The 16647-nt window shown below is 38.3% G+C and overlaps 1 protein-coding gene across 5 annotated transcripts in view; it reads right to left on the bottom strand.

Moving 5' to 3' along the window:
- Nucleotides 1–266: 266 nt before the first annotated feature.
- PHF3 (PHD finger protein 3) overlaps nt 267–16647 on the bottom strand; it is an 89100-nt gene continuing 72719 nt past the window's right edge. For all 5 annotated transcript variants that reach the window (XM_014462692.2, XM_023760651.1, XM_006096823.3 and 2 more), the window contains 7 exons: nt 15286–15417; nt 13212–13347; nt 10502–10697; nt 9848–9995; nt 6680–6769; nt 4307–4502; nt 267–3904 (listed from right to left, as the gene is read on the bottom strand). In XM_014462692.2, the coding sequence (XP_014318178.2) occupies nt 1803–3904; nt 4307–4502; nt 6680–6769; nt 9848–9995; nt 10502–10697; nt 13212–13347; nt 15286–15417 (3000 nt within the window). In that variant the 3' untranslated portion in view covers nt 267–1802. The remainder of the gene's footprint in view (nt 3905–4306; nt 4503–6679; nt 6770–9847; nt 9996–10501; nt 10698–13211; nt 13348–15285; nt 15418–16647) is intronic.

Below are 16647 nucleotides of genomic sequence, written 5' to 3'. Positions count from 1 at the left end.
ACTTTGCAAAAAAAAATCTGATGTCTGAACAACCTCCTACCAGATCAGTAAAATCAGATTTACTAAACAACATACATATTTGAAATCAAAAGGCTAATTTTGGAGGATTTGGGTTGGTTGGGGTTTTTTTTTTTTTTTTGGGGGGGGGGGGGGAGTGGCAGGGGGAATTCCTGACAATTTTTTCCTGATTGTGCAAAAGATGACCCACCAAATTAAGTTTTGTTTACACTGTTTTTAAATAAGTTAGTTTCCAAAAGAAAAGCAGACCAAAATTAAACAAATTTTATTTAAATACAAGTCCTCTGTTTCAGAACTTTTATGATGAAAAACTTCAGAGAATAAGGATGACAAAAAAGATGCAAATTGTTGAAATTAGACAAAATGTATGGTTTTGAATTTCCACTCCTTCTTTCGCTAGAGGGAATAACAAAGTTGATTCCATTTCAAACCTATTTTTAACTCTAATCCTTGGACTTTTTAGGAAATCAAACATTACCTTCTTAATTTTGTGAAGCCATTTATATTTTTCTTCATTAATATAGGTAAGTAAAAATACCGGTTTCTCTTTTTTTTGTTGGCCTCAAGTATTAATCACGTGGTAGCCACTGCTTTAAATTATGTCAATACATGTGTAGTTTAAATTGTAAATAACTTTATATTTGAATTAACAATAGCCTCCATATGCTTTCTATTTCAAGCAAAACTGCAGTTACCTCCAAAACAAATTAGGGTTAATTACACATTTTACAAAGAGATTCACAACACGTTTCTCGTAAATTTCTAGTCTCACCATGATTAGTCGGCGTACCAAATTTTGAGAGTGACAAGTCTTCAGAAACATACCTACAAAGTGGGCTATTTGCTGCAGTTTTTCATTGGTAGTTCAAAATTCTACCCCTTCAGAACATGATTTTTATCAGAAACCTCTAATAGGTGAGGTTTTCCCTTCACCTAATGCCTGACACAGATAGCTATGCTTGTATGTATGTTCTTGGCTGAGTAAAAAAAAAAAGTATGAAAGTAATCAAAGTTTTAGAGAAGAAATTCTTTTACTGAATTTCAAATCACACAAACAAAATAGGTGAGAAATTCTTTTTATCATATTTAGAATCAAAATATCCCTTAAAATATTTACATTTTACAGTAAAAAGGATAGCAAAACACAAGATCATGTACAAGCTTAAGTATTCAAGTTCCTGAAGAGGCAAAAAGGAAAAGGAAACTACTGGTCTACCACAAAGCTGTCATATACATGGTAATAAATGCCTTCAGGGAGTGCAGATTAAAGCAGTAAATGTTCTCCTTGGGCTTCTGATTCTTGATCAGAAACTGCCCAATAAACTGATTAATATAATCTGATTATGAAGTTGCTTGTCTTTGTGTTGCTTCTCTAGTTTCTTTAAAAACAGTGCAATTTAAAACAAACTTACAGAGTACACATTACTCTCAAATTAGTCATAAAGAACATTCACTAGAGGCAGTAAATATATTCCAGAGTTAACTATATTTACCAATTAAGGAATAAAACTAAAATTTCTAAGCCTTTATTGCATATTAAACAAATCTTTGAATATACAGCAATGTAAAACTTTTAAAAATATTCCTGTAACTAGGACAGTTGGTATGAAGAAGGGACGATGAGCACTGGTACAGAGCACTCCGCACCAACACATGGAATTCATTGTTCTGCAAACCACCAATGGTAAGTCTGAAAGATGGCACAATCCTAGCAGGCAATCAAAGTTTTTAAGATGCAACATTTAACAATGACTTAAGAGTAATCTTGAAGCAGCTGGCAGATTTTACCTTTTGCTTTTAGCTCTGTCAGTGTGGTCCCTATCTTTGTGGTACCTATCTCTGTCCTTTTCTCCTTCTCTATGTTTACTTTTCTCTCGTTCTTTGTCCTTTTCATGGTCTTCACTTTTAGGTTTGTCTGGTTTCTTACCATCTCTGCTTGCTTTTCCATCTGCTCCGCGATCACTGTGTGACAACCGTGGCCTCTCTTTCTCTTTGTGCCCTTCCTCCCTGCTTTTCCTGTCTCTGTCCTTGTCTTGGGATCTGTCCCTGCGTCTATGCCTTTCAGATTCTTGCTCCCATTCCTTTTCATGTCGCTCTCTCTTCACGTGGTGTGAATCACTATAAAATCTCTGGCGATCCCCTTTGCCCCTATTAAATGACCTATCCAGTTGCTGTTGGTCTTGCCTATTACCCCAAGGGTCACTATGGCGCCTTTCTGGTCTTCGAATGTCTTTAGCCTGGTAAAAATTTTGTGGGCCTACATATCTTGATGTTTGTGAAAGGGGACCCATCATACGTTGAGGTTGGCCTGTCAGGTGAACAGGTGGCCAGGGAACTATGGGAGTTTGAGCAAAGCCAAAGCCGGGAGGGGGGAGTAATGGGGGTGGCAAATGTGGTGGAAATCCAAACATGCCTTGTGGGGGGAAATTAGGAGGCCCCGGAAATGGAAATCCAGGGGGACTAGACTTGAGATGCTGAAGGTTCGGTTGCTGTGGCCTCATGGGTGAAAAGTTTGCACTTGCTCTGGGACTGCTGCTTCTGGAGGTAAAGTTGATGCTTTTAGAAGGAAATTCTGATTGACTTGTGTTTTCAACTTCAAAATGAGATGTTGCTGCCGATCCTCTTCGAAACGGGTGCACAGTTTCAATATTTTGCATTGAAATATTCTCCTCTGAGGGTTTTGCTTGTTCTGTTTGCGAAGTGTGTTTGTCTTCTGATGCCAAGTTTTGTGCAACCCCTGAATTATCACTCTGCTGAGCACTTGAGTTTTTCTCTACGGAAGACAACTTTTCCTCTACATTGGTTTGTTCTGGTAAGTGCTCCTTGTGTGACGGCCCGGGCGGGGTGTGCTTTTCTCCATTCCCACAACTATCTCCTTCTTTGCTTTCTGAAGCAGTTACCTGCTGGCTTCGTCCTGCTGCCTGCCTAGGATCCCTTTTTAGATTGATGAACTGTGGGGACTTGGCTGTGTTGGCAACAAGGTTTTCACTGCCACTCACACTACCCTCTGTGTTTCCTTTTCCTATATTCGACCTGCATGGAGAACTAGTATCTGAAGTCTGATTATCTTGCAAATTATTCTCTTGATCTTGCAGCAGCTGTCGTTTTAATGGTCTCTCTTTACTCTCCACAGCTTCCTCTTGTTTTGACTGAATGGATAAATTTGTTAGGAAAGCTTCTGTAGAAACATCTGGTGGTTTGCCTCTGAGACTAAGACTCGCCGAAGGTCCAGGAGAAATGGAGGAGGGCCCCGTTACTGGGGTTTCTTCGTCTACTGGTACCGAATTACCTGAAGATTCTGAAAGATTATCTACTTTACCCTTTACCTCCTTGGCTTCACCATCCATTGCTTCTACTTTATCTACGTTCTCTGCTTTGGGGTCAGCTTGCTCACTGATAAATGGAATTTCGTTGATAGTGTTTTGTTCTGTCACTGACTGAGCCTGTTCAAATACTTCACCAGTAGTGCCCAAAAGGCTCTGAAGTATGTCGTCCACAGGAAGAGGCTTATTTGCTAATTCCAGAGTGGAAGGCTGATTTTCCCAGCCAATCAATACTCCAGGAAGGAATCTTAAAGGTTTTGGTGGCTCCTGTTTGGTGACTTCCACTAAAGGTTCCACTACAGCTGGAAGGTCTTCTTGAACAGCTTGCTGAGGCTTAGTTCTCTGCTTGTGTAATACAGTTGTGAAAGAATTGAAAAAGTCATTTTCTTCCTCTGGTGCCTCCTCTGTGGAAACTTCCATTTTACTTTTTTTTTCAGGTGGCAATGCTACCGGTACACTTTCAGAGTTCTCAGCAGTATGGCTGGCACTAGCACTGTGTTGCCGCTTCAGTTTTTGGCGAACAATTAAGCCCAACAACAGATTAGGTCTATGCAGTTCAAGCCCTGCATAAAAAACATATAAATTAAGTCACTTTCAATTCCTAAAATAAAGGGTAAATTGCTCTGGCCTGGTAGCTAGTTGGGTAGAACATCATCCCAATATGCCAAGTTTGTGGGGTTGATCCCCAGTCAGGGCAATAAGAATCAGCCTCTGAATACACAAATACGTGAACAACCAATGGATCTCCCCCCACCCCCGTCTCTCTAATATCAATAAAAAATATATAGACATAGAACAAAGTGTAAATGTTTGCATCTAGCATATTACAGCATATTAAGTGGGTGTTCTTCCCTGTTGGGTCAGCTCCAGAGACCTGGATCCCAAGACAACAAGCAGAGTCAGTTTTTTCACTCTGGTCCCACCTCCCACTTTGTTTTATTCACTCTATTAAAATATATACCTACCAGGTCCATCAAAAGGCACGAGAGGGTGTGGAATTTTATCTGTGGCACCCAAAGGAATAAGGTACATGTCTTTAACCTGCTTCATGTTGTTAGCAGCTACTCCATAGCGTTTTCTGCTACTGAAGTATGCAAACAGCAAAGTATAAGAAATTTGATCTTCTTCAGTTACAGGTGTGAAGCGAACCACACAAATTTCCTGTTCAAGAAAATAAATGGTTGTTTAAAATAATAACCTAAATGATAGCTTGGTTTTAAATACCATTTCTCAGCCAGTTGAGTTGTATAATGATGATTACCAAATAACGTGGTATGCCAATTTAAATGTAGAGAAGAGTATTAAAACAACTCTTGGGAAAAGGTCTTTGTTGACCCATTGGTGGACTTACTAAAGGCATCCCATAAGAAATTACATCCCAAGATAATGTGTTCAAAATGACACACTTCTCAGTGGCAGAGATTTTTAAACCCAAATCTTTCGATATTGATACTATATCCTTATTTCCAATGTTACAACCTCCACTGAGGGCTGCCTGTATTCTCAGCATACAGCAAATTAATAGCACCTACCATCACCACCCTACCATGTGCACATACCCACAAATTCACTGATAATCCAATCTACAGGGACTGAATTTATGAATAAAAGGACTGGGTGAAAAGACCTCAAATGCACATATTTTGGAAAATCATTTGGTTTACTCAGGTACCTATGTGCTTGCCTCTGAGTTCTTGGCTTTGTTTCAGAGAAAAGAGTCCCAATTTGGTAGTGTAAAAAAAAGGGGGGGGGGGGGATTCTTTTTCACGAAGGTATACTGTCAAAATGGGGAAAGCTAGATCTGTTACAAGCTTAAATTGATGCAGATCCTATAGAAAACATGTGAATGAGCTGAACTATAGCTCTACCTCTTATTAAAAGTCTATCATCTAAACTGTCCTTTTAGAGGTAACAACTAGTATAATGTTTTAGTCAGTTCAAGATGGAGGCATAATATACAGTGTTTGGCAGTAATATATGAATAGATCAAGAGTGATTCCCAAAATGTGTAAGAGTAATACTACTACCCAATACTTTCCCATGACTTTTGCTGTCATGAAAAAGTGACAGCAAAAAAAAGTAGTTAATTTTTTTAGAGCTTCACAGTTCAAATGTATTATAATACTATCAGTTTCAATTCTAAAATCTATATTGGAAAATATTCTTTTTAGCTTCAGATCCATTTTGGGTTACTTCTAATCTTACTAGAGACTTCTTATTTTAAGAGAGAGATAAAAAAAATTGTTTGCTTACTCAAAATTTATTTTTTAAATGTCTATAATATGCTATGTATTATCATCCTTGGAGGGAGAAACAACTTCTTCTAATAATTAATTTTTCCTTTTTAGTACTGTTCTATGAATTAAAGAAATGATAAAAAAAAAAATAGAAATTATTGTTAAGTGGCTACTAATGATCTCCTAGTATCTACTCCCCTCTTTTCCTCCTATTACAAAGAGAAGCCCTTAACTTTTAGCTAGCACATGGCCAACCGATACTATATTTCCAGCCTTCTTAGCAGCTATGTGACTAAATCTTACCAATGGAAGGTAGAGGAAGTGAAATGATACTTGCAATTTCTAGGTCTGGACAGGCACTGGCCAGTGTGGCTCAGTTGGCTGGGTGTTGCCCCGTACACCAAGAGGTTACTGGTTCAAATTCTTCATCAGGGGTATATGCCTGGATTGTGGGGGTGAGGTTGAGGTGGGGGAACAGGAGGCAGCCACTCGATGTTTTGCTCTCACATCGATGTTTCTCTCTCTCTCTCAAAAAATCAATACAAATTTTTTTTAAAAAATAACTGGACAGGCATTCTTCATTTTTGTCACTGGTGCTGCAGATAAGTCAGCTCTGACCATGCTTGACTGATAAGGACAACATTCTTAGAACCAGCAAAGTAATGAGAGAAGAGGCTGGTCCCTGAATAATTTGTAGAACCAGATCCACTGAAGCACCCTGAATGAATGGCCTTCCTAACATAATAAAAAAATAAACTTTCGTATTTTTGAGGCATTATATTTTAGGGTTTTAGCCTATGCTCTCACTAAAACAAATGTCTATAATCAAAGAAAGGTAAAATTCCAGGATGAATCTCAACATTTACTCTAAAACATTTCTTCCAAAACATTGAGGAAGTCATTGAGAAAGCACATCAGGAAGGGAAAAAAAGAACACAAAAGGGATAATGGGCTGTTCTGAGTTTTAGCAAATGGCTTTAGTTCAGTTTTGTCAACCACATTATTTAGATTTAGAATTCGTACTGGTTCCCTCCCCAGGGGACCTTGCATAAGAACTCTTAGTGGTTTACTTTCCAAATACTCTCTCAAAGTTTTCCTTACCTTGGTTCCTGATGCTTTAAGTTTTTCCACATAATCCCAAACTGTCTGAGGTGATATCCTGCCACCTACTTGAATACTATCTGGTAGATCCTGTGGTAAAAATGAAGGTGATTAATGTATAAACATATTTATTATAATCATAGCTCATACAAATTTAGCTCTATGACTAATTTGAAATAGTAATATAAAATAAGTAAATAAAAAGATTGTGCAACTGCATCATCAGAGAACAAGAATGCAGACAGTAATTAGGCTTTACCTCAACTGTCAGTTCCAAATGAATTAGGTGAATGCCCAAAATACAGTTAAACAATCTGAACTCATGTTCATTTTCAGAAGGAAAGAGAAATAGTGGAAAACATTGACAATCCAGGAAAAATGCAGAATATTTCAGAATATTAGGGGAGACTTTTTTTTTCCCTCACATACATCTGCCTGCTTATTTGGTGGTAATGGGCAGGGGTATGCCTTAATCATTAAAAGCTGGTGTTTGATTATAGTATACATTTTTGCACAGAAAAGAATATCACTGTAATAACATAAGGTTCACTTTTTATAAAGGCACAATTTTTCTGAAAACAATTACAAATAAAATCAATTAAGAACTGCAATTAAGAATATTTAAAACTTTAATCAGAATACTTTTTCCATGGACTCAAAAATCAAAAAGTATAATTCATTGATATTAAATGCAATTAAATTTATTAATTGCTTTAAATATTTTATTTGGGGTTGTTGTCCCAACCAAACTAAAAATATGCAGAAAGCAGAAGCGGAGTTCTAGAAAGCAATCACGTAGAAAATGGCTCATCACCCTGGCCCAGTAGCTAAGTTGGTTAGAGCATCGTCCTGATATACCAAGTTTGAGAGTTTGATCCCCGTTCAGAGCACATACAAAAATCGACCAATGAATGTATAAATAAGTGGAACAAACTGATGTTTCTCTCTCTCTCTCTCTAAATCAGTGGTTCTCAACCTTCCTAATGCTGCGACCCTTTAATACAGTTCCTCATGTGTGGTGACCCCCAACCATAAAATTATTTTCGTTGCTACTTCATAACTGTAATTTTACTAGTTATGAATTGTAATGTAAATATCTGATATGCAGGATGTATTTTCACTGTTACAAATTGAACATAATTAAAGCATAGTGATTAATCACAAAAACAATATGTAATTATATGTGTTTTCCAATGGTCTTAGGCGACCCCTGTGAAAGGGTCGTTCGACCCCCAAAGGGGTCACGACCCACAGGTTGAGAACCGCTGCTCTAAATCAATAAATAAAAATTTAAAAAAAGAAAATGGCTCAGAAAATAGAATAATAGTTTTGTTTAAAATCTAAAGGGTTCCATAGTTCAGGACTTAATTCTCCATTTAAAGGAAGAGGGATCTTCACATTGGACTGTTCAAAAACTAAGTTTCTAAATAGATATGTTCAAAAAGAAGAGCATCATGGGTCCACTTAATCTTTCTCTTATAAAAGTGACAAACCATACATAAAAATAATAATTATTCATTAACAAAAAACACAACCGCTAAACAAACTGATCAATATCAGATAATCAACATTACACTGAGTTAAACTAACTTCAGCCTAATACAAAGAAAAGTAAAATTTATGATAGTTTTAAAAAGAATAAACATAGCCCTGACATGGTATGGCTCAGTTGGTTGGAACATTGTCCCACATACCAGAAAGCTTTGGGTTCGATTTCTGATCAGGGCACATAACTAGGTTGCAGTTCAATACCCAGGTGGGGCACGTATGGGAGGCAACCAATTATTTATCTCTCATATTTATGTTTCTCCTTCCCATCCTCTCTCTAAAATCAAGAAAAAGCACATCCATGGGTGAGAGAAAGGACCCCCCCCCCCGCCCCCAAAAAAAAAGAACAAGCGCCCAGCCAGAGTGGCTCAGTGATTGAGCGTCGATCCGTGACCCAGGAGGTCTCGGTTGGATTCCCAGTCAGGGCACATGCCAAGGTTGTGGGTTCAATCCCCAGTAGAAGGGAGGTGCAGGAGGCAACCAACTGATGATTCTCTATCATTGATGTTTCTATCTCTCCCTCTCCCTTCTCCTCTCTGAAATCAAAACATTTTTTACAAGCATATATATGTTTAGGCTTCCTGAATTACTGAAGAAATTAAATTTCTTTTTAACTTTTGCCTTTATGATCAGTGGACTGAGAATGGAAAAGGTTAATGTCAGATATGAACATGATTAATAGAAAAATATACAGTATAGGAGCACTGATATATTTTCCTCCTGCATAAACATGAAAAAAGCAAGCTTCAGTGTTTTTAAAAATTATACTTTCTCATTTATCATACTATATATAATACTACAGCTGTTTATTTTCCATAAACATTGCATCATAATCCCTATCCCTCTCAGATAGAAAACCAGCTAAGCTCTTGGACCCCTTCTCTCTTGCTGCTCGAACATGACTCCTGGCTTTCAGGGTTCTCAAGCTCCCATACACAACGGACTGATGGACTGGAATTAGTCTGATGCTATACTGGACCCAGCTTCGCCATGGAATGGAAACTCAGGACACTGGCTTTGCTTTTAGCTCTACTAAAGTCCCAGCTGCACCTTCTCCAGGACTGGTGTAAGGGAAATGGGACTTTGAAAACCAAGGGTTATATAATTTCACGCAAATAAAGCTTTCTACCACATCCCAAAAAATAATAATAAAAAACCAGCCAAGGATACCACTACAGCAACTACGATCATTGGTCTCATGGGAGTGTCAACGAGCTCTCAAGTTCCAACTACAGTCTATATCTCACTGACAGAAATAGGTAAGAACTGTAGTCATGAGTTGAGAAAGCAAGCAGTAGGAAAATTAGAAGACTTGTTAACAATGAAAAATCTTCCTAAAGCTATAATATTTAAACAAAAATTGTACTTAATAAAATCTTAAATATCCATGCAGATTCTAACATGTGAATTTAACACTTTCCGAGCAGTTTTCTATAGTTCTAAAACTCCATTTGGGAACTCATAATTCCATTAATTGAAGGGTCAATGTCAATAAATATTTTTATTCTGAATAAAAATGAAATATTTTTATTTAACATTTTTATGATATTTATTATGTTGTTTCCTTGCCTACTGCTTTTAGAAACACATATGTCAAGAAAGGCAGAAAAGTTCAGTTACCTCTGTCAAGTACTCAGGGGAACCAGACACTGGGTAGGCTTTGGTAACAAATTTTGCAACAGAAGGCATGTTGATAAAACCTTTCCAGATGAAGTTCAATCGAGCCAAGAATGTAGACTCAACTTCAACAGTTCCAGGCATCTCTGGACTAAAAAGATGACATTAAAAAGTTTTCAGCCTAAAGATATGTTCATGAATAAATGTATTTTCTACACAGTCATCAATTATTTCTCTATTTTTACATGTCAAAAAGGCTAGAATATGTAAAGGCTATTGATTAAAATATTTATATTTTCACTTTATAAAATCATACTCATATTTACATAGTCATGCTTTACAATGTCATCCTTCTTAGTTGGCTTAGATAATGTCCACAGAAGTGCAAACAATTTTCCTTTAATGACCTTTCTCCTGCCTTTGGCATGAACATAATTAAAGGCAGTTTTATAGTCAAGTCCTCACATATTCAAATCTCTAAATTAACTTTCCCAATGTTGTTCTTTTATCTCAATTAATTTAGAACATAGGGAGATACAATTACTTTCTCAAAAGAAAGGTTCCTAAAAAATATATTTTTCTGTTTTTGAAGACCTCCATGTGTAAGTTGGCAAATATTTATAATAATCGTTATAGGTTATATTAAGAGAAAATTACCGTGGAGCAGGAGAGAATGTTGACTTTGGAGACTCTTGTTTCTCTTCCTCAAAGAATTCAGAGGTCAAAATATTTGAGGTTGAAGACAATGCATCTGCTATACTCTCTGCTTCATTGTCTGAATGTTTACGAGATACTCCAACAACAACTTTCACCTTTTTTGGAGAAAGATCATCTACAGGTGGTGCCATTCGACCTAAAGCCAGAGACACCAAAATAAGCTATATTTGTAAACTGAAATTTGTGTAACTTTATTCATTTTTACTCCTAAAGTTATTCAGTTTCTCTGACTGAATTGTTGCATGACCATACATTTCCTGGAGTAAATTTTAATCATATAATTTCTCATACTGATCTATTATACCTCTCTGATTAATGTGAAAAATTAGATAAAAAAGGATGTTAAGCAGCTCAGACAAGCTGAAATGGAAATATAACTAGAACCTAAAATAGGTTTCGTGATACCCTAGCAAATTTTTTAAACTAAATGACACCAAATTCCAACAGTCTTCAGAAGTAACTTAAAAACTAAGTAAAACAAATCCATAGCCTACTTTGTGGTACATGAGTAGTTCATGTAACACATGCATAGTGCAGTGCGACTTCATTACTAAACATGAAAAATATTAGTAAAGTTTAGAAAATGACAATGCTATTACATCAAAAAGCAAAAAAAAAAATCACTAAAACGTTCAGAAAATAAGCCTAGTAGCATTAACCAATGTTTTGTGTGCTACCATTACCAAACAATTGCCATAAAAATATTTAAAATTAATAGAACTAAAAGTATTTTTATTAAGATTTTTCCCAGATAAATGAACTGGGTATATTTAAATACTAGTAAACATCATGGATAGCTTTCTTTAGGGGTAACAATGTGTAAAAAAACACTCTGCCCTTTAGTCTTTACCACTGTACAGAGACTGTACAATTTTGGTAAGATATTTTTATTATAGGGAAATTACATAACTTATAATACATTTCATCTAGTCTCTAGTATAATGATGGAGAGCAACAATCAACTAACTTAAAAGACTTTTTCATGTTCTGAACAAAGTATCATTCCTTTAGTATACTACAGTAAAAATATAAACACTGAGAACTATTATCTCTAGAATAAACTGAATATAAATGTAAAATCTTCCTTAACACATCACCATTTCTTAGGCCCTAACTCCAGTCAATCTCCAACATGTGTTAATATTACTAACTTGGGTATTTTCTCAAAACCCCTACTTATTTCCATCTCCAATGCTACCACTCTAATTAAAATACCACCATCTCCCACTTGGACTCATCTATTCTTCCTCCTTTCTGTTGACTTCCTCCACTGTAATCTCCAGGCAAAGTCAGATATATCTTCATAAAATTCCAATCTTATCAAGTCATTTCCTTTCTAAAACCATTAAGTCACTATCCACTGCTCTTAGGTAAAAAAACAAAATCTTTAATGTGGCCTACAAAAGTAGATTTTTCAGCATTTTTTATTATGATCTCTTTTTACAGCATGATCTATTACTCACTACAGGGGTATATGTACATGTGCTTATACCTTATAGATATGCGTGTATGTATGTCTGTATTTTTTGTTATATATAAATAACTGCTTTTCCTTGAAATTCTAGTCACTAGATTTTATTTCTACTATTAAGTTACAGTCTGCAGTTTGAAAAGCAATGGCTATAAGATACTATGAAATCTGATTTCTAAATATCTCTTCAAACAAATCATGTGCCTTTCTCTTTCTTGAATTCAAGTCAAGCTCATGCCATTCCCAGTAGAATGGTCTTTTCCTCTCTTTGCAAGCATAGTTCTCAACCTTCATGTCTCAGTGTAAATGTTAATTTCTCAGCCAAACCTCCCCTAACAATGCAATCTAGGCCAGGTCTTTCTGCTACCCAAATACATTGATAACAACTGTACTTCTGTAACTCAAATCATCACCTGTCTTTTCCATTAGGCTACAGTTTCTCTTAAAGCCTGGATAACATCTGTTTCACTACTACTATATTCCCTTCTTCCAGCAAAGTGCCTGGCAAGGAGTAAGAACTCAAATATTTATTAAATGAATGACCAAAAATACGAATATTAGAGAAGCCATAGCCCATTTGGCTCAATGGATAGAGTGTCAGTCTCAGGATAAAGTGTCTGTCACAAGCTCAATCCCCAGCAGGGCACATGCAGGAGGCAAACCAATCAATGTGTCTCTCTCACATCGATATTTCTGTCTCTCCTCTCCCCTTCCATTCTCTCTTAAAAGAAAAAAAAAAAATCAAATGGACACATATCCTCGGGTGAGGATTAGCAACAAAAAAAGAACACTAGAGAAAAGGTAATTTCTGATGTTTCATTACATATAATACATTATGAATATTATTTCACTCCTTCACTTACTAAATGACAGTACCATCACCACTGCTCTCAATTTCTGAAGTCTATTGTAATGGTTAAGTTTTAGTCATCTGACAATGGGTTGATAAGTTCAGATCTTATATAATACAACTGATTCTAGATAGTAAAGTACACAAGAGTATAAAATTACATGCCAAGCCTGAAGAAGTCACACACAAAAAATGTGCTATTGCTCAAAGGGAGTAGGTAGGTGCTTCACCACCAATACTGGGAAAACAAAAATCTACTTAAATTATAAATACAAGTAACCCCCTTTCCAAGTGAAAGCAACATTTTAGGAAGAAAAATTTCCATTTACCAATGCAAATTTTGCAGTTAAGATCAAAAAGATGTTGTCTGTGTTGACTTGTGGTATCTTTAGACATAGAGTCAATCTCCTCCTTTTGTTTTTCAGATCCTTCGGTCTTTTCCAAAGACTTGTTACCTGCAGGTTCCTAACAAAAGTTAGAGCAAAATTAGTTTTAACAGATAAAGTTTGGCCTCAATTAACATCAACTTTTATTTCATACTGACATTTTTCTAAAATGAAACTGTTCCATTTACAGGTTGTTTTTAACTACTTTGTTAAATGACAAATGTTTAGATATTAATTGACTTAAAATAGAGCAAAACTTAAACATTGCTTTCTTCAAGATGTCTAACAAGATTTCATATTATTTTCTAATATCCTCCTATCTAATAAAAGACAAAAAGGGTAATTAACCGTACCTCTGCTACACTTCCCATTGGCTAATCAGGGAGATATGCAAATTAACTGCCAACAAAGATGGCGGCCGGCAGCCACGCAGCTGAAGCGAACATGAGGCTTGCTTGCTCCAGTGATGGAGGAAGCCAAAGTTCCCCACCTGCCGCGGCCCGGCTCTGAGCCCGAAAGCAACAATGTTTCAATTATAGAAGCTAAACAAACCCCAGATACCTGCTTTCAGTGGCCGCAGCCTCAGAGCTGGGAGCGCCAGTGACGGCAACATTGTTTCAATTATAGAAGGTAAATAAATCCCAGGAAAAAAAAGAAAAGAAAAAAAGGAGAGGCTGGGAGCTTCAGTCCCAGCCAGCCTGAAAACAGCCCTCAGCCCCTCACTCAGACTGGCCAGGCACCCCAGTGGGGACCCCGACCCTAAAGGGGGTGTGGCCAGCCTGAAAACAGCCATCAGCCCCTCATCCAGGCTGGCCAGGCACCCCAGTGGGGACCCCCACCCTGAAGGGGGTGTGACCAGCTGGAAACAGCCATCAGTCGCTCACCCAGGCTGGCCAGGCACCCAAGCGGGACCCCCACCCTGATCCGGGACACCCTTCAAGGCAAACCAGCTGGCCCCCACCCCTGCACCAGGCCTCTATCCTATATAGTAAAAGGGTAATATGCAAACTGACCCTAACAGCAGAAAGACTGGGAATGACTGGTCACTATGACACACACTGACCACCAGGGGGCAGCCGCTCGATGCAGGAGCTGTCCTCTGGTGGTTAGTCGCTCCCTCATGGGGGAGCTCTGCTCAGCCACAAGCCAGGCTGATGGCTGCCAGTACAGCGGTGGTGGTGGGAGCCTCTCCTGTCTCCTCAGCAGCGCTAAGGATGTCTGACTACAGCTTAGGCCTGCTCCCCGCTGGCAAGTAGACATCCCCCGAGGGCTGCCAGGCTGCCAGAGGGATGTCTGACTTCCATCTTAGGCCCAATCCCCCGGGGAGCAGGCCTAAGCCAGCAGGTGGTCATCCCCTGAGGGGTCCCAGACTGCGAGAGGGCACAGGCCAGGCTGAGGGACCCCTCCCCCCCGAGTGCACAAATTTTTGTCCACCGGGCCTCTAGTTTGTAAATAAGAAGCTTCACCAGCTCTCAAAATACAGTCTGCCTGAGAAGCACTTACACATGTCAAGGCCTACTAAGGAATTCACTACGTCATGAAGACCCCAGGAATATACATTTTAACAACTGCTTAATAGCTGCCCATAATGCAGATAGTCTATCCACTACATACAGAGAAACAAAACTTTAAACACTCCCAGAAATCCTTTAACTATTTGAGTCCCACGCTGCTGAGATTTTATGTCGAGAAAACATACGATTCGTTTGAGTCCCAGGGGGTATTGAAAAAACACTGTTGAAGAATCCCAAACAGCGCAACCGCGCTTTCTCTAAATGAGTACAAAAAGACCCAAACAGCGTGATAGCGCTTGTTTTATTTTATGTCGAGAAATCCCAAGCAGCGCGATTGCGCTGCTTGGGACTCAAACGGTTAAACAAACAAAAAAAAAGGCTATTTTAAAATATATACATTTTTTAAGATTCTTCTTTCTACTTTAAGAACATTAGGCAAAGAACCCTTTTCTGAATCTGTATGCTTTGAGCACTATACAACACAACATTTTTATTATCTTTACCTGAATCTCCATGGCTGCTTCCTGTTCTTTCATTGGAGCATCACTCTCAATTTCTATTTCACCCTTATGAGTAATTTTTGTGATTGGTCGTCTTTCCACTTCTCTCTGCTCTTTCTCAATCATCTCTATGGTCTAACAGAAAATATTTAAAAAAAAATAAAGCTCAGCAATAAAACATAATAAAGAAGTGTAACAAGAACTAGTAAAAGGTAGATGAGAATGCAAGAGGTTAAGGAAGGTAAAGATGGGTCCGGTTATTTACCTCACCTTAGTTTAATACAAATCATCATTTAAAGAAAGAAATCAGGTATAGGGCCTAAAGATAAAAAAGATGGTCTTTACTGCAGATGATACTTAGAGCCCCAGTTTCAAAGAAGAAAGGCATGTGCATATTTGGGATATGGAGAATAAGAAGAGGAGATACTATTTTCAAAAAATAAAAAATAAAACAGCCCTGGCTGGCGTGGCTCCATTGGTTGAGTGTTGTACCATGCACCAAGAGGTTGCTGGTTCAATTCCTGGTAAGGGCATGTGCCCAGGTTAGGAGTTTGATCCCCAGGAGGTGGCATGCAGGAGGCAGCCAGCTGATGGTTTTCTCTTATTGATGTGTGTGTGTGTCTCTCCCTCTCCCTTCCTCTCTCTCACTAAATTAAAAAAAAAAATTTTTTTAAGTAAAATAACAGGAGAAATTACACAGTCTGAAAGTAAAGAAATATGTGAAAAAGCAGAGAGAACCAAGATAGCGGCATAGGTAAACACCGGAAATTGCTGCCTCACACAACCACTTCAAAAATACAACTAAAAGACAAAACGGACATCATCCAGAACCATAGGAAGGCTGGCTGAGTGGAAATTCTACAACTAGAAGGAAAGAGAAAAGCACACTGAGATTCAGAGGAGGTGTGGAAGTAAAGTGCAGAGGTACGGAGGTGCACGCGGAAAGGGCTGGCAACTGAGGATGTGGTTGTCTTTTTCAATCGGGAGGGAGTCTCAAGCTCCCGACGGCTCTGAACTCCAGTTCCAGGCGAATCTCTGGGGTCCCAGACTCATACAGGGAGAAACTGGACTGTCAGGCATCGGGCAGAACTCGAGGGCGGCTTTCTCTCAGAGGTGCTTGCAGCAATTACTGCGGGACACTGAGACCCGGGGCCTCTTAGGGCAGGGCTGAGGATCAGCCATAGCTGTTTGCTCCACCCACCTATTGATTCCCTGAGACCCTGCCCCACCCAAGCTATACGCAGAGGCTTTTGCATATGAATGGACTGGCCCTTTGCAATCTAAAATTACCTAACAAACTGGACCTGGGTCAGAGAGACCCAGAACATCCAAAAGAAGGCCCAAGGCCCCACAGCAGCTTGCATT

The sequence above is a fragment of the Myotis lucifugus genome, unplaced genomic scaffold (assembly GCF_000147115.1).
Source record: "Myotis lucifugus unplaced genomic scaffold, Myoluc2.0 scaffold_187, whole genome shotgun sequence".
Classification (NCBI taxonomy): Eukaryota; Metazoa; Chordata; class Mammalia; order Chiroptera; family Vespertilionidae; genus Myotis; species Myotis lucifugus.
This window is presented reverse-complemented; position numbering and strand designations above follow the sequence as displayed.